Here is a 27,440-nt window from a genome sequence, read left to right as displayed (position 1 = left end):
GGTAGCTCGGGCTAAACTATGGGCAAGTGAGGGATGGCACGTCTCTGACCGGTTAGCCGAGATGGACAGATTCCAGATAACCTCGGATGAGGGTAGAATGGACGGAGGCCGGCATGCCTCGCAACCGGTGTGCCACGATAGACCGGTCAATACCAGCCCGGCCCATGAGCATCACCCCTCTACCCCTTTGCCAAGGGGCAGTCCGGTAGGGCATAGCGCGGTTGAGTGCCTGTAATGATAGTTCTTCGCGGGAGATAGGCCGGTCATGGTACTGCGATCAGGTGTGCCACCTGAGCCAATGGCACGAGGGAGAGGACATTTGCTCCACGCATGCCTCAATACCGTTAGACAGTTCTGCGTATACTGGTAGGAGGACTAAGCCTGTACACGCGTAAGGTGGTGAGAGGCGAGCACTGCCACCTGTCTTGGGAAGGACAGCAGAGGTAGTGCACACACAATCTTGAGGCTGCATGGCCAGCCTTGAAATAGGGAGGAGGACGAACGTTAGAGGTATGCAACTTCTCCCCCAAAAGAAAATACTCTCTCTCTATCTGTCTTCTCCTTTCTCAAGTGGACTGACTTGATCGTCGAAGGGTCTATCCGGCACACCGCCGCCGGGCAGCTCACCTTTTTTGTGTTACCAGGTAGACGCCGTCAAGAGAAGCTTGGAGTACAAGGAGTACGGAAAGCAGAGGATATTTCGCCCCCGTACATATATGTTGCTCTAAATGAATATTATTAATTTAAATTATGGGATTCATCAATTTTATGTTAGATTTTTAATCTATAAATAGAATATAATATTACTCCTGAATAATTTCTCACCTGTACCCTTACTTTAATGTGGAAGATTCCCACCACTTTGCAATTCTCATCCTTTTCAAACTTTTCTCATTCCTTTTTGTTTTTTGAGATTTGTCACCACAACCCTATCCCTACTCCACCCCCACACCGGCCACAAATCCACATGGATACCGACCACCAATCCACATAGATTCCTTTCTTTGAAGTTGGAAAACGGCACACTTTAATTATTCAGTTTAGACATGCTAGAAAAATTTTAAAAAAAATTAATCAAATCGATTAAATTGGATCGAATCAGCCGTATTTAGTATGTTTTTTAATACGAATTAGTTTGCATATTTTTTTAATTTTCGATTCAGTATTAATCTAAACACATTAGGTACCAAACTAAATCGAAACAGATCATTTCAACATATGTAATATTTATAATATATATACAATTTAATAATATAATAATATTAATAAATATAATAAATTATTAATCTCAATTAATTAACATTTTCATCCCTATAATCTAAGTTAGAATATCTTAATTATATATAATCTTAACTCTAACTCACTATTTTTGAATCCTTGGTATTTATTATTATTTTTTTGTTTGTATTTCGTTAATCTAGAAATTATAAAGTATTTATTAAATAGATAGATTAAATATGTTTGAAATGGTTGACAAATGACTAATTCAATATTTTTACATAAATGAGTGGGTATACTAAAAAATTGCTTAAATTTGAGTGGCTATACTAAAATTATTATTCCAATCCCATGGCCTTCGACTAAAACAAACAAACAAACAGGCCAGAGTCTAATTCTTACTTGTCACAAATCTGTTGAGGAGTACAATTCTCTTCCATGGCCTTGGTTTCGGTGGCAGTCCCATACTCATCAGTTCCACATATGTATACAACGTTGTAACTTCGAAGTCGGCAGTACCGTGCGAACACATCAGCACTCAAAACACCTTTCAAATAGGTACAAACAAACAGAGTGTAATCTAATCAAATCAAATTACACACGAACAAAAACAAATGCCATTTATATATGCATAGAAAGAGAATTTATTTACAGCCGATGATGTTGCCGAGATGAGGGACGTTGTTGACATAAGGCAAGGCGCTAGTGATGAGAATGTTTCGCTTTCCCGGAATCGGAAGTTTTGTCGATTTTCCATCGCCCATATCGACAATTCTATGGGATTGTTGTTTGTGTTTGCTTGCTTCACGATCACAACACAATTTGAATTTGCTGCTTTTGCTACTGCCTTTTTGCTTCTTCGTGAAGAAAGCCATTCTTATTTATTAAAAAAATCTATAATTATCCTCAATGTTGGGTGGTTGGTTTGGAAATTTTAAAAAAAATCTATATTTATCCTCATATAATTATCCTCAATGTTGGGTGGTTGGTTTGGAAATTTTTTTAAAAAATCTATATTTATCCTCATATAATTATCCTCAATGTAATTATCCTCAATGTTGGGTGGTTGGTTTGGAAATTTTTTAAAAAATCTATATTTATCCTCATATAATTATCCTCAATGTTGGGTGGTTGGTTTGGAAATTTTTTAAAAAATCTATATTTATCCTCATATAATTATCCTCAATGTTGGGTGGTTGGTTTGGAAATTTTATTTTAATTTATTTTTTAATTTTTTTATAAAAATATGTGGACAAAAAAAAAAAAAAAAAGAAGCAAAGATAGCAATTTGCTAATTAATAAGAGTGAATTGATAATAAATTTACGCTAGGTTTGACATCTCCTAAAATATAGATATTTCAATCCGGAGAGATTAGTATCAATGGTTAATAAGATTTCTAGTCAAAAATGACCCCGTTAACTTCTCTACTATAATTCTCTTCGTCTCTCTCTCACTAGTCAACGATGAAGGAGGAATGAATCCGATGATGTACCTCTGTTTCGTCTTGTGTTACCTTTGAAACTCAAGACCTCCATTGTAGATCATTTCAGCTCAACAACAGATCACACATCCTTTGAAAAATGTGATACCTCAGATCCAACTACTTTCAACTCACTCATCTCATTCATGTTTGATACCTCTGTTTCATTTTGTGATACCTCGGATCCAACCACTTTCAACTCACTCATCCCATCCATGTTTGATTGGTGTATGTTTTCGACTCGGTTGTCCTATCCATATTTGTGTTTTATAATATTTCGATTATGTTGATTATTTTCTAAACCCTGTTTGCTTAAATTGAAACTCATGGATATGTTTGTTTAACTTTTAAAAATTATTTGGCAATGATTTTGTAACTAATTATTTTCTGTAAGTACTACCACGGGAGTCCCATGCCTTGGGAGACTTAAATAAACCATTGGTTTCTGATTGGTCACTTTGTGGCCTCTGTTTGTCATGGATTCATGGACCTCTATTCTGTGCGGAGCTAAGTGTTACACTATTGTGAGAGCCACCTCTAGAATCCATTCGAGCCACCTCTTGAGTCCGTACTTCTGTATTGTCATGAATCCATTGACCTCTATTCTGATTGTCACTCCAGCAACCTTTGTTCTGTTCTGTATTGTGGTTGTGGTTATTTATTTACATAATTTCTGTATTTCAGTTTCTGCCATTTAAATAATTTGTTTATTCAAATTAAGTTATGTTAATGTTTTAGCTTAAATAACTATCCATGGTTATTTTGTGTCCCTTATACTCTTGGCATAATATTTCTCACTCTACCATGTGTTTATAGTTGTTTACCAATTTTCAAGAAGCAATGCAATTCAGAAATAGCTTTTGGAGAGTCTTAGACGCGGGGTTGCGAAATAGACACACATAACACTTTTATAATATTTATAATTCTAATTTTCATATGTAAATATCGGCATTTCTGGTCCACAAATTTTGTTATAAAAATAGAAGCTCCAATGATTATTTTGGTACCCTCACTTAAATATTTTTCCACTCGCATTTAGTAATTTGTTTAAGGATTGGCCAAAGGTAACTTCAGTTACTGGCCATCACGATGCTTAACCTTTGGGTACGAGAAGCGGGCTGTGACAAATGGTATCAGAGCCTAGGTTTTTAAACTTATTTTTATCAAAGCATCGGAACATAAGACACATGAACAAATAGGATGGGAGAAACATTGATCTAGATTACAGGTTATATTTAAATTAAATATTTGTGTAGCAACAATCGTAGTATATATAATTATGGTATTTCATCAAATTTTGTAATTAAGATGAGTTATTTGTCACTTTATATATAATTGTATATATCTTTCATGCATACAATGAATACTTTGAATAAAAAAACAATTACAAAAAAATAATAATAATAATCATTTTGACTTTTTAGAAGTGGGTTCAAATTTATAATCTTTCAAAATTTATAAAGATATTGATTTTAAAACTATTTCCCATTAATGAAAAGTTCACGTATAAAAAAATAGCAGTTCATCTCAAATTCCTTCAACTCTTGCATATGATTCTGTCATTTCATTTCCAATCGCTTTTTTAATTGTGTTCTCATTTTATTTATTCATTCATTTTTATTTTCGGAAACAAAACCAATGAAAAGTTTTGAAAGTCACCCATTGTTTTTTATTTTGGCCCTAAAATAGTTTTTGACAAATAAACAGTGAGTTATTTTTTGTAAAGTTTTTTGAGGTAATATTTTATATCAGATTAATCATCAAATATATATATTTATCAGAGTGCGCAGTGGATAGCTTTCACATATGACAAATTTCGAGGACGAAATTTTTAAAAGGAGGGAAGATTGTAACAACCCGAAAATTTAAATTGTCCCTTAAATTTTATATTAGTATTATTTAATTATAAATGATTTCAAAAAAATAATTTTAACTTTATATTATTATTCAATATTATTTTTTGAGTATTAGGATATTTTTATCATATTTTTCTATATCTTTGTAAAAATGAAATGGTTAAATCATTCTATATGGACTTTCTGAAAACAAATTTTGTAATGTATTTTCCTCTAATTTTATCCAATAAACAAATCTTAACCTCAATAAGCTAAATTAACCGTCAATCGCACAGCAGTTTTGATGTAATTAAAACAGTAAAATACTATGAACCCGTATAATCTACTTTCAAATTTCAATAACAAGAAATCTTAATCGATAAAAACATGCAAAGTCACACAAAAAAAATTGTAAAGTATATTCTATTTTTCAGCTAAGGCATACCATGAATTTGTCACGTCTAGGCATACCATGAATTTATCCCATCTAGCAACACTTTGAAAACGTACATAAAGCTCCACTCAGCTTTAGGCAACCGCAAAGTGCTTGTAATTAGTATTTTACATAATCCATTTTGAGAAAGAAAAAAAAAAAAAAAAAGCCACTACAGAGATAAATAGAAAACAAAATGACATTGTGGAGATCAAATAAAACAAGGAGAGAATTTTGATTTTTCTTGCAAAATATTTTGTTATTTTTTTTCTGTGTTTCACCCAAAATTTGTGTGGAGATCTGCCTACCTTATTGAGCCACCACATATGGATGAAACCTTGCACACGCCTACGGATGTGGTGAACGGAACGTCTTTGTAGCAAGCAACCAGCTCCTTGTCAGTGTGCAGATCCACTTGAACTGTTTCCCAGACTTTCTTTTTTGGATTTAAAATATCATCAGGATCACCTTTGAACCCGGGAAATGTTACTCTCTCTCCAACAGGAGCAGATTGGGGTGGCTCAACCAATTCAACCTGAAATTGCACCACCATCAAATCAAGATTTACATTTCCTAACTGTCTCTTAACTAAAACATCCATTCATGATCAATTACCCAATAATCTTATGTACCATCATAAAATATCTCTGAACCCTCCTAATGATCATACAAGAATATGACCTTGACAGCCCCAAACATCAGTTTAGTAACAGGAAGTCAAAATATTCACCCAAATATATTCTAAAATTCAAACAATTATTGAAAATCATTTTGAATGTAACATTAAAAACAAAACCCAAATATATACATATATATTGTAACATGAAGACTTGTTCAACCATACTCATAAACACCAATAGTTTTCCGTTGTAGAAGACATGGGACTGAAAAGCAGAAGATTATGAAAATGGATTTATATCAATGTTTGGAGTGCATTAATTTCTTTCTTACTCTCTTTTCTTACTGATCATTCAGGATTAGCACAAACACTTTCTATGAGGATACCTTTTCACTTTCTTCTTTAGGAGAATATCTTGTTGTCACTCTATTTGTACTCACTTTGACTATTATTAATAAACTTTGTTGTTGATAAATATAAAAAGAAAATTTCTAAAAATCTTGGTGTAAGGCTGCAATTAGAATTATGGTGGGTTTGGCCGTGAAAAATTGCTAGGTTTTTTTTTTTTTTTTTTTTGTGATCAACAATAAAGAGTTTTATTGATGAATCAAAAAGAAAAAAGGTTAAGGCATCCCCTACAAATAAGATAGAAAATATAAAACCCAAACAAAGACCACGTCAACAAACTTCTACATGTCACACCCCAACAACCAATCTCCAGCCAACAAAAACAGTAGAATCCCCCTAAAAAAGGAATTCACCGAAGGCCAAAAATTGCTAGGTTTAGAGTTCGATAAGGTACAAGAAGGCTTTTAAGATTTTTAGGTGGAAAATGTGAAAAGTATCAGGTTGCTGGATTTTCAAAACAAAGACTATTTAAGGGCCTAGATGAAGTGTAAAAATAAATAGGTAAAATTGGCTTACCTCTTGCAAGGTGAGACCAAGTATATATATTGAACTAGATTACAATTTATAAGGAAAATAAGGGAAATTACATAAAATCAATTTACTTGTAGTCATGTTTCTGTTGTGTCCTGTCCTGAAATTTTTAAACTTACACGTTTTAGCAACTTTGGAACTAAACAAGCACCCGAAACACGTCGAGAGCTGGGTGAAGTAAAAAGGTCCCATGTCCCACTCTGACTCCATTATATTTTTAAGTCACAAAAATATTTACATCAGATAACGAATTTCTAACCAAAGTTGTTAGCGTTCAATACTCATATAACAAGTTGTAAATGGTGGTCCGCTTTCAATGTGTGGAAGCATTGATAACCTTGCTTTAAGTAAAGGTTCAGTTTACCCGTATTTACCATAATCCAAGATGAGAAGAGTGAAGAGCGTAGGCATGTTGCATGTTTTTTAGTTCAAACTTCTAAAGTTTCTAATAGCCCCTTGATTTTTTACATGTGGATAGTGTCCAACACATTATTTTAATTATTTCAAAATCTTTTGGCGTGCCAGTGAATTCACCCCACCCCTGGGGAGGGGTTGAGGAAGGATCACCCCGTCCCAAACCCGACAGCATCCTGTCAAAAGTTATTATAGGACATTTCCTTTCTTTTCATCTTTTTTTTTTTCCCCCCATTTCTTTTTCTCTCTTCTTGTTCCTGCTCCATTTGGTGGCTAGGCAAGACAAAGTATAACTGGATTACTTACTTTGGTGTGATCACTGTCAGATGCAGCAAGAACCATTGCTTGTGATTTTACACCCCGCATGGTTGTTGGCTTTATGTTGCAAAAAACACAGACCTTCCGATTCTGACAAAAAGAGCATCATCATGAACAAACTAGCAAAACAACAAGCCATAATTAAGTAGAAAAAAGAAATTTAGTAAATTAAAAAACTGGAAAAGCAGAGAACAGAAAACCTGCATGTCTTCAAGTGGAATATAATTGACTAGTCCGCTGACAACAGTTCTAGGTTGTCCTTCACCCACATCAATCTCTTCCACATATAAAGAGTCAGCATCAGGATGTTTCTGAGCTTTTGTAATAAGACCAACACGGATATCAAGTCTGCTTATCGAAACTTCTGCTTCAACACTGCCCTTAAATTTGGCATCGGCGACAGATTTTGTTGGCTGTTGTTTCTTACCCCTTCCGTCTGTCAAAAACGACAACACGCTTGTAGTAAGCAACAATCTGGACCACATTATTATGTTCGACAATTCACACCAGCATGCATGTTCTTTTTGGGAGTTGGGTTTTTTTAGTTTTAACTTATTTTCGTTTTTTGTTAACTTTTATTTAAATTGATTCAAATGGCTTTACTTTTTAGATTCATCTCAACTAGACGATCGGAAAAAATTTAAAAATTGGATCCTTTTAAAAAACAAGTTAAGATAAGACAAAACAATCCAATTTTTGTAAGCTTATTTGAGAAAATTTTGCTTAAAAATTTTAAAAATTGGAACCTTTTAAAAAACAAGTTTAGATAAGACAAAACAATCCAATTTTTGTAAGCTTATTTGATAAAATTTTGCTTATTTTCGTCTTTAGTGAACTTTTTCAAATTGACATCAATTTTTAAAAGTTTTTTTTATAATTGTGTGGTTGAAATGGACCTAAAAAGTAAAATTTGACTCAAAGTTGAAAAAAGTTTAGAGAAGACAAAAATAAGTAGTCTTTTTAATAGAAAAAAAGATACACATGCATGGCAAAAGCAACAAAGTCAAAATTTTGTACTTTTCTTCTTTACAGGGCCCAAGCTAACAGGCAAAAACTAGCTAGAAAAATCAGGCATCGTCTCATACTAAAGAGTATCTACAAGCGTCAAATAACACGAAGAAAAGAACACATACTAATCATAAACCAACAAAATATGAATAAATTAATCATTCAACAAGTAAAAAACCACATTATCTCTAAAACCAAATGAATCAGTTCACTCTTAAATAGAGAATACCAGTAAGGAACCAGCAAGAAGAAATATATTCATGTGTAAGAAATGTCCAAGGACTACACAATACACATATATAGGGAGAGAGCAACTTACACCAGTGTAAGACTTCATATTCTTACACTCCCCTCTTAGTCTTCTTAATAAATCGGAGAATATTCTGAACGTACCGTCTGCGAACATACTGGGTCTTAAAAGGTGCACGACTACGGTAACTACGCCTATATCCACTGGCCGCCAGTGTCCTTGACCTCCGGTACGCAAGGGGGGTCCGGTAATAGCTACTTCCTATTCCTTCCATTTTTTATAAATAACTCCAAATCTTTTATACGAACACTTCTACAGGATCTGTTACCTCTGCTAACCCTTCTGTTCAGACACCTTAGCTTTGATATTTTTGCCCTCTGCTCTTCGTACACCGGAACAAACTTCACCAAAGCTCTCCGCCGGCTCTCTTCCCACAGTCCTAGTTGCCACGTCAAAAAGCGATCTACACACATTTGAGTGAACTGCCTGTAATTCTCAGGATACTCTTCTAAGGAGTACAACATTGTATACCAAATAAATCGACAAAAATGGCAGAAAGAAAAGGAGGGACGAAACAAGGTACCAGAAAATCACCTCAGTGTAATAACTCTCCAACTGCAAAAGCATATCTCTCTAATCTCTCTCCACCGACAAATATCTGAGGCTACACCCAGATATATAGACAGCTATAAATATGGAGATTCGGAATTTAAAATTTGAATTTTCGCCCATTACTGTTCATTCACACCGAATTCTGTGCACCTTTGCTTTATATCCAAGCAAAACCACCACGATCGTGACACGTGAGTGGACAGGAGATGGCCACGTCTACTCACACCAAGCCCCGGCTACTCACACCAAATAGTGATTACTATTTGGTGTGAGTACGGATTTAATCTCCGCCTTACACGTCACCATCCGTACGTCCATCAATGGATGAAATTGCCTAACGGGTACAATTTCAACAGGGGGGCGCTAGTAATATTATATATAGCGCCCCCCCAAGCTAGTGTGACCTCCCCCTATATAAGCCTCGACAAACAACATTCACACCTGTGTAAGTTAAGTGTTAAACACTAAATAAGCTAAATAATGCCTCGCCAAGCCTCTTTCCGTTTTTATGCCAAGAATGTTTTCCTCACCTACCCACAATGCCCATGCCCAAAAGAACAACTCTTAGAACTCCTCCAATCTCTCCTCCAACTAGCCTGTCAGCCATACTACATACTTGTCGCAAGGGAGCTCCATGAAGATGGAAACCCTCACCTTCATACCATGGTTCAATGCACGAAGAAGATCCAAACCTTCAACCCGAGATTTTTCGATCTCACTGGAACCAATGGGAGGATTTACCACCCAAATATAGAAAAACTCCACTCGCCAACAGCAAGTCGAGGGATCATTACAAAAGAGAGAGGCCTCCATATACTAGCCCCTTTAATTCATTTCCTTTCTTAAATGAAGAAGTAAAAAAATGGGCAGAAAATAATATTTTGTTTGTAAGTCGAAATTTTGTTCAGTACGAGTTATGTCAAAATTGCTGTCTCTCCGTTTGGAGGGAAGACGACTTCCTTAGATTAGGGATACACAAAAACAATATCAATAATTTATATACTGACGAAGAACTCTCCTCCTCCTCTGATAACAGGAACCAGAGCAGAGGCCCATCCGCCCAATCTCCCTCTATCTTGAAGGACCCTCAAGAACAGGCAAAACTGCCTAGGCTAGAAGCCTCGGACGACACAGGATCAGTTGTTATGGAGGAGTTCTAAGAGTTGTTCTTTTGGGCATGGGCATTGTGGGTATGTGAGGAAAACATTCTTGGCATAAAAACGGAAAGAGGCTTGGTGAGGCATTATTTAGCTTATTTAGTGATTAACACTTAACTTACACAAGTGTGAATGTTTTTTGTCGAGGCTTTATATAGGGGGAGGTCACACCAGTTGGGGGGGGGGGCGCTATTTTGTGATCAGCAACAAAAAAATAAATTGTATTAGAGAATGTGCTGAGGGACACATCCTTTATACAACCAAAAAAAGAAAATGCTAGATATACGTAACATACTAAAAACCAGATAAAATTCAAGCCTAAATTCAACTAAGAACCAAAACATTTCCCGAAACTTAAATAAAGTACAATAAAAAAAAACACTTCCTACAGGTAAAGAAATCAAGCCATTAATGGCCCTTCTTACTTGGGGCCCACTGGACCACCCTCTACACCCAAAATAATTCCTTAATCTTGATTGCATCATTCAACCAATCCGTACCTCAGTCATAATTAAGTTAGAGAGAACTCATGAAAATTTTCTGCTTAAAAAAAGAAATGCAACAACAGAAATAAGAAAGGATTCTTAAAATTGAAAAAATAAAAACAAGTCAGATCAAATTAATTAATGTCAGGGAACAAGAGTGTGACCGAGTAAAGGCAACATAAATTTATTTCATGTCATCAAGAAAAAATGGAAAGTTGAAAACCAAATTCTCAATGCAACAAATGCCTATAAATCAAAAGAAAGACAGAAGTTTCCAAAACTACATTAAACGTATGGAATGCATAAACTTCAAGAAGAAAAAGCTGTTGGATTTGGCATTCACAAGAACTGACTATTCATTGAAACAGAAAAGAGTAGAAAGAATGTAACCTGAAACTTTCGTTTTCTTTAATTGCTCAGCAAGGTCCTTGGCTTCAGCTTCTGCCTTCAGAATCCTATCAGCTTGACTTCCAGCAAACTTCTGCCTAAAGAACTCTACTTCTTCATCTTTCTGCACACTCCGAATCCCCCACAAAATAAGTAGGCTATACAACAAATGCATAAAACAAAAGCTAATAGACAACTTATGATGCAAAATAATAACATATATACCAGTTCCTTAAACAATGGCTCTGGTATTCCAATTTTGTGACCAGCAGGTAGAAACTCCCAGGGTCTCTTTGCCCTTTCAATATCTCCTTTTTCATCAGAAAGCAAAACTTGCATTTCAGCAGGCAAATTGAGCTGCTTAAGTACCTGATGTGACATTCGAGGCAAAAGCATATATTTTAGGCATGATGAACATAATAAATCTCATAAACCCCAGAGATGCCATGTGGAGCCGCAGACAGTAAAATTACCTCAAGGGAAAAAGATGGCATAAAAGGTTCTAATAGACATGAAAGGAGATATACTAGCCCCGCTGAAGTCTTCATAACTACTGAACAGGAAGGTTGGTCCTCCTTGTAAAGTTTCCAGAATTGGCTCTCCTGTATAGCATATTGCAAATATTGATTTTCTTGAAAGGGGTAAAAGATAAAAATTTAACAAAATGTCTGACTAAACAAGCATCCTAAACAAACTGTAGAAAATGTGGCAGGCTTACTTGCAGATATGCATTTCCCTCACCCGAAATACTCATTGCAGTCTTCAATCCTTGCTTTAGTTTAACCTATGCCAATTACAAACAGGAACAATATACTCATGCATGCAAATGGGGAGTATTTTTCCAAGTCAATTGATGCAATAACACAATATTGGCAAGTAGGGCATCAATTACCTTCTCCATGGCTTCTAAATATTGCTGTACATAATCACCAATTTTCTCTCCAAATGTCTTTGTTAATTGATGTAATTCTGCTCCTGGAGCATCAGGAATGATGGAATGATATCCTACACCTCTACTATCTTCCAAAGCTGTCAATTTGCATTGTGACTAAAGTAAAGTCAGACAATGCAATTAGAAGAACAAACTAAAAATGTCTATAATCCATCAGTCAATCAACAAACTAAAAATGTCTATAATCCAACAGTCAATCAACAAAATATCCCTCTAAAACACCAGATGATATATAAATAAGTTTTTCAGGAAAAAAACGAAAAAGAAGCACAAAAAATTAGGGATAGCCTAAGAAGCGCGGACATAGGTACAAACACAGGGCACAAAGATTCTCAAAATTAGGATATACAAATGGTGAGGATATGGCAAACAATATATGTTTAATATATTTTTATTTACTATGTACATGTGAAAATAAATTTAGGATGCACAACTATGAGACCCATCGATACATACGTGAGATTTTTTTCTTTTTTTTTTAACTTCTACCCTCTATATATATCTAGTATTGCTAGCCTATGTTGTGATGTTAAACTCTATCCGAGGATAACCTTGCAATCTTTACATATTAAGCGATATGTTTTTCTTACAAGAAAATAATATATTTGACTCTCATTTAACCCACTTTCAAAAGTTATCAAGTGTTCTCTCTCTTTAAACAAGATGTCGGTTACTATAAGATCAAATGCTACTGTGAAATCTAAGATTTCTTCTCCGGCCTCATTTCAGCCGCTGGAACCATATCTACCATGTACCCTCTCGTACCCTTTTCTTATCTTTTTTCTAAATAACCATTGAAATATCCACCACTTAGAAAATATGAGGAAGAAGAACTCCGAAAATATGAGGAAGAAGGAATATATTTTTTGTTATATTCAAAACTTCTTATCTTACAAGACCAAATGACACTCCTTATATAGGAGATATTACAAACATCATTATAACCCATTATATGCCACTTACATATTATATATTACCACTATCTACCACTATCATATTATATACATGCCACTATCTACCACCAACACCACTATCATATTCTATACATGCCACTATCCTTCACCAACACCACTATCATATTATATACATTAACACAAATTTCCAGCACTCCCCCTCAAGCTGGTTTGAAGATATCTTCCATAGCCAGCTTGCTAGTCAGCTTATCAAATTGCTTCTTGTGTAGTCCCTTCGTTAGCACATCAGCTAATTGTTCACCTGTTGGAAGGTAGGTCATACAGATTATGCCAGCATTGATTTTCTCCTTGATGAAATGTTTATCCACTTCTATATGTTTTGTGCGATCATGTAGAACTGGATTATGAGCTATAGATATAGCTGCTTTGTTGTCACAATAGACCTTCATAGGTGTCGGGTGAGAAAGCTTTAATTCTTCAAGAATTCTTTTAATCCACATTACTTCACAGATTCCATGGGCAACAGCTCTGAACTCTGCTTCTGCACTACTTCTAGCTACCACATTCTGTTTTTTACTCCGCCATGTAACTAGGTTCCCACCTACAAAGGAGCAGTATCCGGATGTTGATCTCCTGTCTGTAACACTTCCTGCCCAGTCTGCATCTGTGTATACTTCAACTTGAAGATGCCCATGTTTCTTGAACAGTAAGCCTCTCCCTGGAGTTCCTTTCAAATATCTTAAGATCTTATAAACGGCCTCAAAGTGCTCTGCCCCTGGTGAGTGCATGAACTGACTTACCATGCTGACTGCAAAGGCAATATCAGGCCGCGTATGAGACAAGTAAATCAATTTCCCTACAAGTCGCTGATATTGTTCCCTCTCTTTGACTGACAGTTTGTTTCCAGTGTGTGCTGGAAGCAGAACTCAGGCATGCTTGTTGCTGCCAATTCCAGTGGATGAATAAAAGTGCTGCAGATGGTGTGAACTAAAAAATATAAATAAAAATTCTCATCCGACTGAAGAAATGCAGTCCTCCTCTGGTTCCCCTGAACGTGTTCTGGCTGGTTTATTGAGTAGCGTTCTCTCGCAGCACACCCCCGATGTTAACTCTTACAGGCCTTTTGCTTCTCTCACATCTGCTTTTCCTACTTGGGCAGTGGACTCACGTGGGTGGTAATTTGACCCACGGTTTTGATCAAACCCAGCCTCTAGTTTCAAAGAGGCACAGAGATGCTCCACTTTTTCTACCTAGATACCAATCTTCTTTTCTTTTTTCTTTTATTTCTTTATTTATTATTATTATTATTATTATTATTTTTTTTTAATCTTCTTTTTGAAATCATTCTCATCTCTTCCACCCAAACCTCTTTCACATTCCTTTTATTATTTTTATGCACACACTCAGCATCCACACCCATCAAACCGAACCCACTCAACACCTTCTGAGCCTAGCATTCCAGCAACCACACTACACAACTGACACACACATGCACTTTATGATGAACATATATATATATATTTTTTTATCACCCTACTCACCATTTGTCCCATTCTTTTTCTTATTCTTATTCTTATTATATATATATATTTTTTTCCTTTTTCATCCCACTGTTTCACAACCCATTAACAGTCTGTTCCCACTCCCACTTTTATTATTATTTTTTTTTAATCATTATATATTCATCATCCCCATGCTCCTCATTTCATCACCATCCCCTTATTTATTTATTTCTTTCTTTATTTTATTTTATTTTTTTTCGATTCCCTTCTTTTCACAAAAAAAAAAAAAAAAAAACAAAAAAAACAATTTATAAATTTGCACAACAACCCACTTTTTTATTCATCTCAGGGATCCACCCCGATCACCATTAAAAAAAAAAAAAAAAAAACAACAAAAAAAAAAAAAACAAAACAAAACAAAACAAACCACCAAAAGCTTTGTTTTCTTTTCTGCAGCCGGCCACCCACTGACATCACTTCTTCGCCTATTCCGCCGGTCTTTTCTTCTTGCCTCCGTCCTGGCTGGCCCTTGACGGTGTTGCCTCCGTGTTTCCCACTCCACTGGGCACGATCACTCCACCCTGCTCCTCCACTGCAGTATATGGCGGCCCTCCAAATCGGAACATCACGGTGGCCTTCCGCTTCAGCTCTTTGTTTTCTGCCCTTAGCACGCTTATCTCTGCTCGCGCATCCTTATACATGCGTTGGAGCAGAGCCAGCTGGGAGTTTACATGTTGCACCTCATTTGTCCTACTCTGCAGCCGGTTCGACAAATTTGTGACCGCCGTCATGCTTTCCACACATGCCTTCAGAGTATATTGATTGGCCTCCACATCTGACAGCACCGCCATTTTTTGCTCCACCGACCGCATCGGAAAGTTCAACGGAGTAAACTCCGGGGCGCTTGGTTGAGTTTCCAGTGCCACCGCACCAGTTATCTCTCTCGTTGACTCGTTGAGGTCAGGAAAGAGGGTGAGCAGCCCGCGGGAAGACGATGAAGCCATTTTCTCGGCACCAGAGTGTTACACAGTGTCTCTCTCAGAAATCTCTCTCAGAAAACAGAGTGTTACAGATTCTCTCTCAGAAACCTCTCTCAGAATATCTCTCGCCGTTTTTTCTCTGCCTCAGCCTCAGCCTCTGTCTTATAGCCGAGGCAGCCACGCGCATCGCGCGCCTTTTGACGCCGACAAACGGGCACGCCAACCAAGGCACTCACGTGCCTCGCCATGATGACTCCGGCACGCCTTTTGATAAAGTGGGCACGCCTTTTGATGGCACGCCTTTTGATGAATTGGGCACGCCTTTTGATGGCACGCCTTTTGACAAAATTGGGCACACCTTTTGAGGGTGCAACTTTTTAAGGGTCCGACAAGACTCTGTAAACTGTCCCGACATTGATTCCGGTTAGCTCCTTTATGGGTCCGACAAGACTCTGTAAACTGTCCCGACATTGATTCCGGTTAGTTTCTACAAGGGTCCAGCAAGACTCCGTAAACTGTCACAACAACTGTCACAACAGTGTCTACTACAACGGTCCGACATGACCCCATAAACTGTCTTCTATATCGGTCCGACATGACCCCGTAAACTGTCCTGCTACAACGGTCCGACATGACCCCATAAACTGTCTTCTACAACGGTCCGACATGACCCCATAAACTGTCTTCTACATCGGTTTGACACCCCCATACAGTGTCCTCTACAACGTTATGACACCACCATCCAGTGTCTTCACCAACGGTCTGACACGACCATACAGTGTCTCCTATCCTTTTTTATTTTTATGTATTTTATTATTTTGTTCCTCTCTTCAAACTCAAGTTGATTAGTTTCTATCCTCCTTGAGTTTGCGGGGGGCTGTTAGAATTTACCATTCACACTCACCTACTACACTCCACTACTCACACTCACCTACTACACTCCACTACTCCTCACCTACTACCCAAACCCTCTCCTATATAATGCCACTCTGATTTGTAATACAAAATATCAATCAATACTGAATATCAGATATCAATCAATAATACATCAATTTTAACACTCTGCTTCATCATTACCAGTTAAAATGATGTCATCAACATAAACAATCAAAATTGCAATTTTACTGTTTTTTGAATGTTTATAAAATATTGTGTGATCTGCTTGACTCTGCGAGAAGCCACAACTGATAACTGCCTTCCCAAAGCGTTCAAACCACGCTCTTGGTGATTGTTTGAGTCCGTATAATGACTTGTTCAATCTGCATACTCTGTCGCTTCCAAGTCTCCGCTCAAATCCCGGCGGTAGGCTCATGAACACTTCCTCTTCAAGATCACCATTGAGAAATGCATTTTTAATGTCAAGTTGATGTAGAGGCCAATCTGAATTTACTGCAAGAGATAACAGTACTCTGATGGAATTTATTTTAGCAACAGGAGCAAACGTCTCCTGATAGTCGATCCCATAAGTTTGAGTGAAGCCTTTAGCCACCAGTCTCGCCTTGTATCTCTCAACGCTTCCGTCTGCGTTACATTTTATCGTAAACACCCATTTACACCCAACTGTTTTCTTGTCTTTGGGTAGATCAACTATCTCCCAAGTACCACTTCTCCTTAAAGCATTCATCTCCTCCATGACTGCTAATTTCCAATTCGGATCATCCAATGCTTCCTGTATATTCCTTGGAACAAACAAGTGTGAAATCCTAGATGTGAAAGCTCTATGGTTTTTAGACAGTCTTTGATAGGAGAGGTAATTTGCAATAGGATGTTTAATGCAATTTCGGACACCTTTCCTAATTGCTATAGGAACATCAAGGTCGGAAATAGAAGGAATAGGATTACCTAAAATTTCGATGCCAGAACTCGGGTGGACATTCGGGTCATTAGGATGGACATTCGGGTCATTATTCCTCAGATGAAATCGCTTCCTAGTATAAACCTGAAGCTCAGGATTTAGATCATTTTGTAGTACTTCTCCCCCTAAACAAGAATCTTCTTGACTAGGCACCATAGAACTTGGTTCTCCTGAGTGATCATTATCAGACAGATGTGGTTTTTGTGTAGGATAAATGACATTGGGGAGCGGGATAGAAATATCCCAAAAACGGTCTTCTACTCCACTTGTCTCCCCCTGAAGAGAAGTGTTGGGGAAATAGGATTTTGTTTCCACAAATGATACATCCATACTCACATGAAATTTCTTGGTTTGAGGATCGAAACACTTATACCCCTTTTTGTTTGAGGAATAACCCAAAAAAACACACTTTATAGCACGGGGGTCAAGTTTTGAACGAAATTGACTGGGAACATGAACATAGGCAGTACATCCAAAAACTTTGGCGGGTAAATCAGAAACCAACCTCGTGTCAGGAAAAAAAGTCTTGAGACAATCAAAAGGTGTTTTGTATGTTAACACCTTTGTAGGCATCCTGTTTATCAAATACGAGGCTGTTAAAATTGCTTCACCCCATAAATATTTAGGAACATGCATGTAAAACATTATAGCACGTGCTACTTCAAGTAGATGTTTATTTTTTCGTTCTGCAATGCCATTTTGTTGAGGGGTATCCCGACATGTAGATTGATGAAAAATTCCCTTTTTTTCTAAAAACTCACCCAACTGCTCATTGAAATATTCTGTTCCATTATCAGAATGTAAAATACCAATTTTGGTTTGAAATTGGTTTTCAATCATATTGTAAAAATTTGTGAATAAATTTTTCACGTCAGATTTTTTATTCATCAAATAAATCCAACATAAGCGGGTATGGTCATCAATAAATGTAACAAACCATTTTTTACCAGAAAGAGTAGGGATTTTAGAAGGGCCCCAAACATCACTATGAATCAAATAAAAAGGTTTGGAAGCCTGGTAAGGTTTTGGCAAATAAGTAGAGCGATGAAATTTTGCAAAAATGCAACTTTCACAATGAAAAGAAGAACAATCAATCCCTTTAAATAATTCTGGAAATAAATGTTTCAGATAAAGAAAACTAGGATGTCCTAGCCTATAGTGCCATAGCATTATTTTTTCTTGAACAGAGATTGAACTAGTACTATTAAAGCTCTGAGCTTTTTTATTACTAACAGGTACTTCATCAAAGTAGTAAAGACCTTCAAGCATCCTAGCACGCCCAATCATCATCCCCGAGTTCTGGTCCTGAAATTCACAATGGGATTCAAAAAATGTAACACGACAATTAGAATCCTTAGATAGTTTACTGACAGACAAAAGGTTACAGGCTAAGTTGGGGACGTGAAGAACAGCATTGAGATTAATTTTCTCAGTTAGTTTAATAAATCCTTTTCCTGCAATAGGTGAAAAACTACCATCGGCTATTCTGATTTTGTCATGACCAGAACAAGGGAAATAGGTACTAAATAAATGAGAAAAACTAGTCATGTGATCAGAGGCACCGGAATCTATGATCCACGGAGAGAAGTTTAGGCAAGAGAAGGCTTTAGGATTTCTACCTGTTTGTGCCAACAAAACACTAGGAGTACCGGATGAGGAGTTGGATTTTATCAGCTTTAAGAGTTGATCAATCTGCTCTTTGTTGAAGGGACCTGAATCGGCTTCATTAGTGGTAGGAAAGCCACGATTCTTCTCTCCTTGTTTGCTGCTTTTCCAGTTGACAGGTTTGCCATGGATCTTCCAACACGTTTCGCGTGTATGGCGAGGCTTGTTGCAAAAATCACACCAGACCCGTGGCTTATCATCAAACCTGCGCTGGTAATTTGCAGCCTTGTTGGCCGCAGCATCGCTAATTAAAGCAGAAATTTCAATTGATTCACCAGTACCTTTTTTCTTAAGCATGACGCTCCTTCGGCTCTCTTCCCTTCTGACTTCGGCAAATACTTCGCCAATGGATGGGAGAGGAGGTCTGCCAATAATTCTTCCTCGCACTTCATCGAACTCAATGTTGAGGCCGGCAAGAAACTTGTAAATACGGCTGTCTTCCACAGTTTTCTTGTGGTGGTTGCAGTCGTCAACCGATTTCCATTCGTATGTGTTGAAGATGTCAAGATCCTGCCACAACCTTTTCAACGAATTGAAATATTTGGTGACGGAATCATCTCCTTGACGAATCTCTCCCAACTTCAAAGTTAATTCGAAGACTTGAGATTGATTTCCTAGGTCAGAATACATCTGACTAACATTATTCCACAATTCTTGTGCAGTAGTATAGCACATGTAATTAGAGCTTATATCCTCCTCCATGGAATTGACCAACCATGTCATAACCATGGAGTTTTCAGCGTCCCAACTGTCGAACAGCGGATCATTAACAGCAGGAGCCTTCTTGTCACCAGTGATGTAACCGATCTTTCCTTGCCCACGGATATACATCCGGACAGATTGTGACCAACGAAGAAAATTATCACCATTTAGGCGGATGGTGGTGATTTGGACAGAGTGAGAGTTGGACGTTTTCACCGGAATGGCAGCGGCAGGGGTTGAAGTGGTTTTGGACGTGACTTCCGACATGGCTATGACGGTTTTAGGGCTGCTGTGTTTTTTGTTTGCTCTGATACCAACTTAGAAAATATGAGGAAGAAGAACTCCGAAAATATGAGGAAGAAGGAATATATTTTTTGTTATATTCAAAACTTCTTATCTTACAAGACCAAATGACACTCCTTATATAGGAGATATTACAAACATCATTATAACCCATTATATGCCACTTACATATTATATATTACCACTATCTACCACTATCATATTATATACATGCCACTATCTACCACCAACACCACTATCATATTCTATACATGCCACTATCCTTCACCAACACCACTATCATATTATATACATTAACACAAATTTCCAGCACCACCTATAATTATCTTCTCTTTTATAGGTATTTTTTTCATTAATTCATCCAAATGATCCCAAAATTTTCTTTTAAATATATTCTTCTAATCCTATTTCAGGTGCATCGGCGCTTATCACAACAATTATATTTGTTCCAATTACAAGTGTATATTAGCATTATTCTATCTCCTATTTTACGACTATTACTACTTTATCTTGAAGATGTTTATCTAGAATTAATCGTACACCATTTTTATCTGTCTTTACCAAAATAGTAAATTTTATACCTAGTATTTTTTATTTCTTTTGCTTTTTCACCTACACACTTGGCTACTTGTAAACATGACTAACTTCCCTCTAATCATAGTAGCTACTAATTCCATAATTTACCTATTAGTATTCCTATATTCCACGTAGCTAATCTAAACCTACAATCCTGGCCTACCTTTTTTACCTGTTCTTGTCGAAGAAATCACAAAGACCCATGTTCATTTTCCAAAACGCCCAAAGTAGAACAACGCGTCATTTACAGGGAATTCCCTAGCCCTTGAATATTCATATTAGGATTCATATTCACAAGAGATCTAAGGGAACTTTTACATGCTAGCTATTTTTGTATCCTAATTTTCTTAAAATTGCTGAGTCTTGTGCTCGTGTCTGTGTGTCCATGATTCTTAGGTTCTAGTTCTGAGGGTAGTGTCCAAAGAGAGGTGCTTGCGAACCAATGCCATATCTTTTAATCTTAAGGGAAAAAGAAAATAAAGTGAAGTATGGCAATGAAGTGCCAAACCAGATCAGAAAGGAAAAAAATGAATCACTTGACATTTTCCCGTCTGCTATAAATTGTTGTGTATGCAAGAAATTTGGCAACACCAAAATATATTAAAACCAGTAAAGAAACAGTATGCAGGAAATTTGGCAACACCAAAATATATTAAAACCAGTAAAGAAACAGTTAAAAGTCAAAAACATATTAAGGCCTCGTTTGGGATGCTACCTTTTTAGCCAAAAAGTTACTAAATTAGCCAATTAGCCAATTAGTCATACCAAAAAGTCAACAATTATGGCTTCTCTCTACTTTTTGCACAACTTTTCGTAATTAGTCAAAAAGTCATCCCAAACATACAAGTTTTTTTTACCTACCTTTTTAGCCAATTAGCCAAAAAGTTACTAAATTAGCTTGTTCCCAAACGAGGCCTAAATAAAAACCATTTTCCAACACTGAATGCTTCATTTCAAAAAGCAGTTACCTGGATCCTTGGCAATAAAGCTCAAAACACGATTGATGAAATTGCCTAAATTATTTAGCAACTCGCTGTTTAGTTTTGCTTGCAAATCTGCCCATGTAAACAATGTGTCTGATACCTAATTATTACAATCCCACAAAAATTGTCAATGGCAAGAATAGAGAGAGAAATTAGGGCTGCTAACAATGTCAAATAATATTTTAGCAAGAGTACAACCTCTGGCCGATTAGTTAACAAGTAATATCTCCATACTTCCACAGGAATGTTTGTATCTTTTGCATCATTTCCAAAAACACCTATGCCCCTACTCTTTGAGAACTTCCCTGCACAGAAAACCCAAAATAACACACACATTATATAAAATGGGCAAGAACCAAAATGTTAAAGATTCATAAAAAGGGATGTGTTTGGTTTGTGTTTGTAGAGTAGTTTTTGAGATAAAAAGTAAAAAAACATGTTTGGTTTGCTTTTTTACAGAAATGATTTTAGAAAATTGTTTTGGAGAGAGAGTTTTAAAAAAAGTGATTGATTTGATGTGTATGAGAGAGACTGATTTTGGAAAGTAGGTAACTAAACAAAATTTTGAGATTTTTTTTAGAAAAATTTATTTGGTTTGATTCCTCTTGGAAATTTGTTTATAGAGAATTTTTTTCAAAATTTTTTTTGAAAAACAAACCAAACAAGGCCTATGTCACTCAACCACCCAAAGTAATCAGCTGCCACTGCAAGTTGCTAAACCACAATTGGTATTTCACTAACCCGTTTCATAGTTCAAATACTCAGTGACACTAATTGTTTTCATCAAAGTCCAGTCTTCACCAGTTCCAAGGAGAGTGGATGGAAACATCACCTGGAAAAGGCATACATTAACAGCTAAAAAAGTCAATATTCATACCATCAAAACTAGAGTCAATTTTTTTTCAATATGTACGATTGTTTTAACATCATTTTTTTTTTTTATTTATAGTTTGTGCCAAATTTTACTATTCTAGATTTGATTCGAATCAAAATTCACAAAATTAAGATTTCGATCACAATATGATTCTCAATTTGACAACTATGATCTCAAATCATTGACAAATGGAACTAAGAGCAATGTACTCACAGTGTGGAAAGGCACATTGTCCTTGCCCATAAACTGATACAGCTCCACATTTTCAGGATTCTTCCACCACTTCTCCCACTCAGATGTGTAGCATGATGTGATTGAGACGTACCCAATCGGCGCATCAAACCAGACATAGAAAACCTATTTTTAGACAAAACATGGCCAATTTGGAAAATCTGAAAATACTTATTATAGTCCAAATGCTTCCTATTTGACAAATATGAGAGCCAATTTGCAAATGTGAAATATTACAATTAACAACATATTCCTTAATTAACCTTGTCCTTGAATTTCTCATGAGGAACAGGAACTCCCCATTTCAAATCTCGAGTAATACAGCGAGGTTTTAATCCTTCTTTTAGCCATGCATTTGTTGCTTGGATAGCATTCTGACTCCATGAACCAGCCACGGACATGCGGTTTATATATTCTTCTAGTTTATCCTTCAACAAAGGCAGTTCAAGAAACAAATGGTCGGTATCACGGATGCGTGGTGTGTTTCGACATACCTGTTTACAAAGCAAGCTCAAGCATTATTTAGAAGAAATACGAACCAAGAAATTTGATGTTATTTTCACATAGGTCCCGTTCAGGAATTAGCTATTTTAGTTGGTTTTTTGACTTTTTAAAAAAATATATGCAGAAAAGTAGAGAGTGATGTGACAACTTTTAGTGACTTTTTGGCTAAAAATCGTACTTCCCAAATGGGGCCGTAATATTCACCATTCTCATGTTGCTCTATCCCAACTTTTTTCCTCGATAGACACAATTTGGTTCTACAATATGAAAGAACAAAATATATAACAGGTGACACTCGTCCAGCATTCTTCAGATTTCATTCAGTTGAGATTCAAGAACACTTCAGATTTCACCCAGTTGAGAATCATCCAGGGAGGCTCTCAGTTTCAGGCCACACAATCAAGGATATTTTAGTCTAGAGTCTAGACCCAATCAGAGCTCACTTAGGCCAACATATAGAAAGTAATAGTAGGCCATCGGACTACATTTACAATAAGTCATTGGGATAACAAAATGGTACACACTAGAAGAGATGAACATACCTTGCATCTAGGATCTTGTAGTTCTGTCGGATTTAAGAGCTTTCCACAGTTTTCGCATTGATCTCCTCGTGCAGAATCATAATTACAACCTTGTGTAGGGCACGTGCCCTCTACAAGTCGGTCGGCTAAGAACCTTTTGCATGTATCACAGTATAACTGCATCATTAACATATTCCAGTAGAATTAAATTGCAAATAAGATGTACTGAGAAATATTGTTCAGGAGACGAGCTAACATCTACCAATTAAATAATTGAAGAAAAAAAAATGACACCCAACAGCAGTCCAGATCACCTTTATAATCAAAGAATGTCAAGCGAATGTCAAAGTAGTTCAAACCTGCTGCATTGTGTTCTCAGAAAGCCATTTGTTCTCCAGCAGTTTCATGAAAATGGCTTGGCAAACTTCAGTCTGCTGTGGGGATGATGTGCGTCCAAATTCATCAAAACTTATGTTAAACCATTTATAGACCTCCTTATGAACTGCATGGTACCTGCAAAAGCAAGAAAAAATTAGATGAAAAGTATATATGTATAATGGAGATGCTATATATCTTACAGCAAGATAAGTAATATCCCATCCCATGTAGCAGAGTGCTGTTAGCCATCTCTGCAAACTTCGATGGACAAAAAATGTCCCAGAGACTGGTGCCCACTAAACATTAAAAAATGTCTCAGCTTTTCTTCATTTTTTATTTTGTCATTGTTGGTAGTTTTCTTTTCAGTAAACAATCAAATATGGCAGACAGCATTGACAATAACAAGGAGATTATTTGCAGTAGGGGCTGCCAACAACAGTGGTGCTCTGGTTGACTTTAGACACATGCCAGTAGTAGTGGTTGGGGTTTTTCAAAAATGCTTAAAATTTTGCAAATGGTAGGACATTGGAGACATGGAAATTAACGCCAGCCAAGTTTTCTACTAGTGAGGCTTTCTTGGCTTTCTTTCGATGTACATGTGACAAAAGATATGGACAGGTCAGTGTTCTCTCAAGTGATGACAAGGTGCCTGCTAACTATGAAACATGGACATCTCTCCAGGGGCCACATTCAAGTGTCCAACACATGTCGGACACGGACATGCATCAAACACACTGGGAAAATGTGTCCAACATTTATGTTGTCAGTATCTTACGATTCATGATACATATCCTATGCTTCAATACTATTTAAAGGTAAATCGATACTATCATCAATACATATCTTAAATTAAATGTATCTTACGATACATGATGCAATTACAAGACGTGATACATGATCCGATAAATATGTTACATTACATGAATACTTAAATTTCTTAAGCAATTTCGGGAAGAAAAAAGAATTAATTGCACTTATTTTATGAATTAATGCATTGTCAGAAGTTTTCATTAACTCATTAAACAATAGTATTTTTTAGATGGAAGGGTACTTTTAATTTTATTTTTGCGTACCCTTTCGACAAATATCTACTTGTATGGTATTAATTTTCTTGTGTTATTGATTTATGCCTACTTACACAGTTAAAGTTTAAAGTTTTCTGCTACAAATAAGCCATTTGAAAACTTGAAAGTTTTAAATAAAATATTAAAACTTAAATTGTGAGTGAAGACAACATGTAAAACATATACACAATTACTAAGAATGATTTTTTAGAGTAGATTTGGTTCAAGAATTTAATAATATACTAAAATGGTATATTTTTTGTTACACATATTCTAACTCCACTATACATTTTATATGCATTAAGTATTGATGCATGCATATCTGTGATTTAAAAAACCTTACGCTTTTTCAAGGATTATACATCGTTTAGTGTTTTATTCTCACAAGATATTTGTTTGTCTATAACTATATTTATTTTTCTACAGATTTTAAAGGCGTTAAAAAATCTTACAATACATGATACAATAAGATATGTGATTCAAAAAAACAAAAAACCAAAAAAATAATAATATACGATTCGTATCCCAATTTGAGAACTAACCCTTTTGATTTTTTTTTCATCAGAGACATCTACGTCATTACGTTGCAAGGGCAAAATTTTGAAAGATTTAAATGTGTGCTAACTTGTAAAAAAATAAGTCCAAACAAAAAAGTTTATGTTATGTTCAATCAAAAGCCCTATCCCTGTATATACAAAGAAGAAGAAGAAGAAGAAGAAGAAGAAGAAGCTGTCAAAACTGTTCAGGTCAATTCCTGAAGCTCTTTATTTCTCTCTCTTTCCCTCTCTTCTTCTTTGCTAAACCAGCCCACTATAACCAGTTTTTATCAACATAAAAAATAAGAAATGAAAAAACATAACTCTCTCTCTCTCTCTCTCTCTCTCTCTCTAAGAGCAAACGAACAACCTACAATATTGGACAATAACGAGGGTAGCCCGTCTACATCATTATTATGTAATGGGAAAAAATAAAAATAAATTAGCCTACGGTGATTATATCTTGATGTTTAGGTTATAGAATATGTGGAATTTTATTTTTAATTAGTATTATAATGCATTTTTATTAGGGGAAATTGCAAATCAGTGGGACAAAATTATTTGCATTTTCATGGTGGTGCAACTTTATTGTGTGCATGGTGTACGTTCTTACTGTATGTCAGAGTTGCACCACAAAAAATTCCATCTACAGTGCAATAATTTCTCCACTATTCCACTTATTTGTAATTTCCCCTTTTTATTATCTTCAAATAAAATATTCATATATATATATAAATCTACATATTTTCCATGCATCACCATTTTGTCATGTGTTGCTCTTTTAAAAAAAATTCAAGTCAATGTGTCTGTGTCATAAGTGTAACTTGATATTATAGGCGACATGTCAATGTTATGTTATAGGAAAATAATTAGTTAGGTGTCCTGTGATTGTATCTGGATGTTTAAGCCAGAAAATATAAGGGGATTAGGTCAAATCCCCCCATAATAAAACTTTAATGTACTAAGGACAAACACAAAAAAAAATTCTTGAAAAGTCTAACACATACCACTATTACCAAAATATCCTCAGTGGATAATTTGATATTTCAAACTTTAAAATAATATAACTTTTTATCTAAATGTCAGTTTTCAATAAAATTAGTATTTTTAGAATCTTCTCATCAAGATCTATCAAACAAGATCAATATTGACTATGAAATTCTTAAAAAAATAAATAAATAAAAATTACTGTCGAAATTGACATAAACAATAACATGTTTCCCCATTTCAGAGTAACATGTTACCAATTACCAGAATAACACGTTACTGTCATATGAACAGGGCATTAAAAAAAAATGTAGTACATCTTCAATGAGCAATCATAACAAGTATAGATGAAATTTTACTTTTATATTTACAAACTAGTAAACAAACAAGATTACGAATCACACATAGCAAAAACAAATCAAAAAAAATTAAAAAATTAAAAAACAATTAATCAAAAACTATAATTTACCTGCAAATACTTTACTATTTCTTATTCAAGTAAACCCTGTGGGTTATCCGGCCATTCCTTACCTTTTTGACATGAAGCCATTGCTAATTTTGCTAGTATTGCTATCAATCATGACACCAACTAAAAACAAAAAATGAGATAACCATGGTGCAAGCAACTCATTGCTGGTATTGGAGTTCGCGAGAAGCAAATCAGGGTCATGTTAAGGGCAGCACATGGCTTCGTACGAAGCTCAATGAAGAAGAAAGGTGAGCTCGTTTCGTGTGAATCGTTGTCAAATCTATGAGA

The 27,440-nt window shown here is 35.9% G+C and overlaps 2 protein-coding genes across 5 annotated transcripts in view; both read right to left on the bottom strand.

Annotated features, from left to right (window-relative positions):
- The window catches only part of LOC114320059 (putative methionine--tRNA ligase), a 34,151-nt gene extending 31,781 nt beyond the window's left edge, over positions 1–2,370 (bottom strand). Inside the window, exons 1-2 of one of the 2 annotated variants that reach the window (XM_082910875.1) lie at positions 1,871–2,370; positions 1,621–1,798 (exon numbers count right to left, since the gene is read on the bottom strand). In XM_082910875.1, coding sequence (XP_082767001.1) covers positions 1,621–1,798; positions 1,871–2,093 — 401 coding nt within the window. In that variant the 5' untranslated portion in view covers positions 2,094–2,370. The remainder of the gene's footprint in view (positions 1–1,620; positions 1,799–1,870) is intronic. The other variant, XM_082910876.1, reaches the window with a different exon arrangement.
- Positions 2,371–4,943: 2,573 nt separating this feature from the next.
- The window catches only part of LOC145814259 (putative methionine--tRNA ligase), a 43,273-nt gene continuing 20,776 nt past the window's right edge, over positions 4,944–27,440 (bottom strand). The window contains exons 3-18 of one of the 3 annotated variants that reach the window (XM_082910878.1): positions 24,078–24,231; positions 23,740–23,895; positions 22,957–23,187; positions 22,676–22,819; positions 22,330–22,420; positions 21,787–21,893; positions 21,574–21,688; positions 12,049–12,185; positions 11,875–11,940; positions 11,630–11,758; positions 11,458–11,525; positions 11,382–11,409; positions 11,160–11,280; positions 7,458–7,693; positions 7,246–7,347; positions 4,944–5,502 (exon numbers count right to left, since the gene is read on the bottom strand). In XM_082910878.1, the coding sequence (XP_082767004.1) occupies positions 5,272–5,502; positions 7,246–7,347; positions 7,458–7,693; positions 11,160–11,280; positions 11,382–11,409; positions 11,458–11,525; positions 11,630–11,758; positions 11,875–11,940; positions 12,049–12,185; positions 21,574–21,688; positions 21,787–21,893; positions 22,330–22,420; positions 22,676–22,819; positions 22,957–23,187; positions 23,740–23,895; positions 24,078–24,231 (2,116 nt within the window). In that variant the 3' untranslated portion in view covers positions 4,944–5,271. Of the gene's footprint in view, positions 5,503–7,245; positions 7,348–7,457; positions 7,694–8,502; positions 8,955–9,109; positions 9,180–11,159; positions 11,281–11,381; positions 11,526–11,629; positions 11,759–11,874; positions 11,941–12,048; positions 12,186–21,573; positions 21,689–21,786; positions 21,894–22,329; positions 22,421–22,675; positions 22,820–22,956; positions 23,188–23,739; positions 23,896–24,077; positions 24,232–27,440 lie in introns of those variants that run through there. The other 2 variants (XM_082910877.1, XM_082910879.1) reach the window with 2 other exon arrangements.

The sequence above is a fragment of the Camellia sinensis genome, unplaced genomic scaffold (genome assembly GCF_055761805.1).
Source record: "Camellia sinensis isolate YWXY unplaced genomic scaffold, ASM5576180v1 Unanchor1, whole genome shotgun sequence".
NCBI lineage: Eukaryota > Viridiplantae > Streptophyta > Magnoliopsida > Ericales > Theaceae > Camellia > Camellia sinensis.
This window is presented reverse-complemented; position numbering and strand designations above follow the sequence as displayed.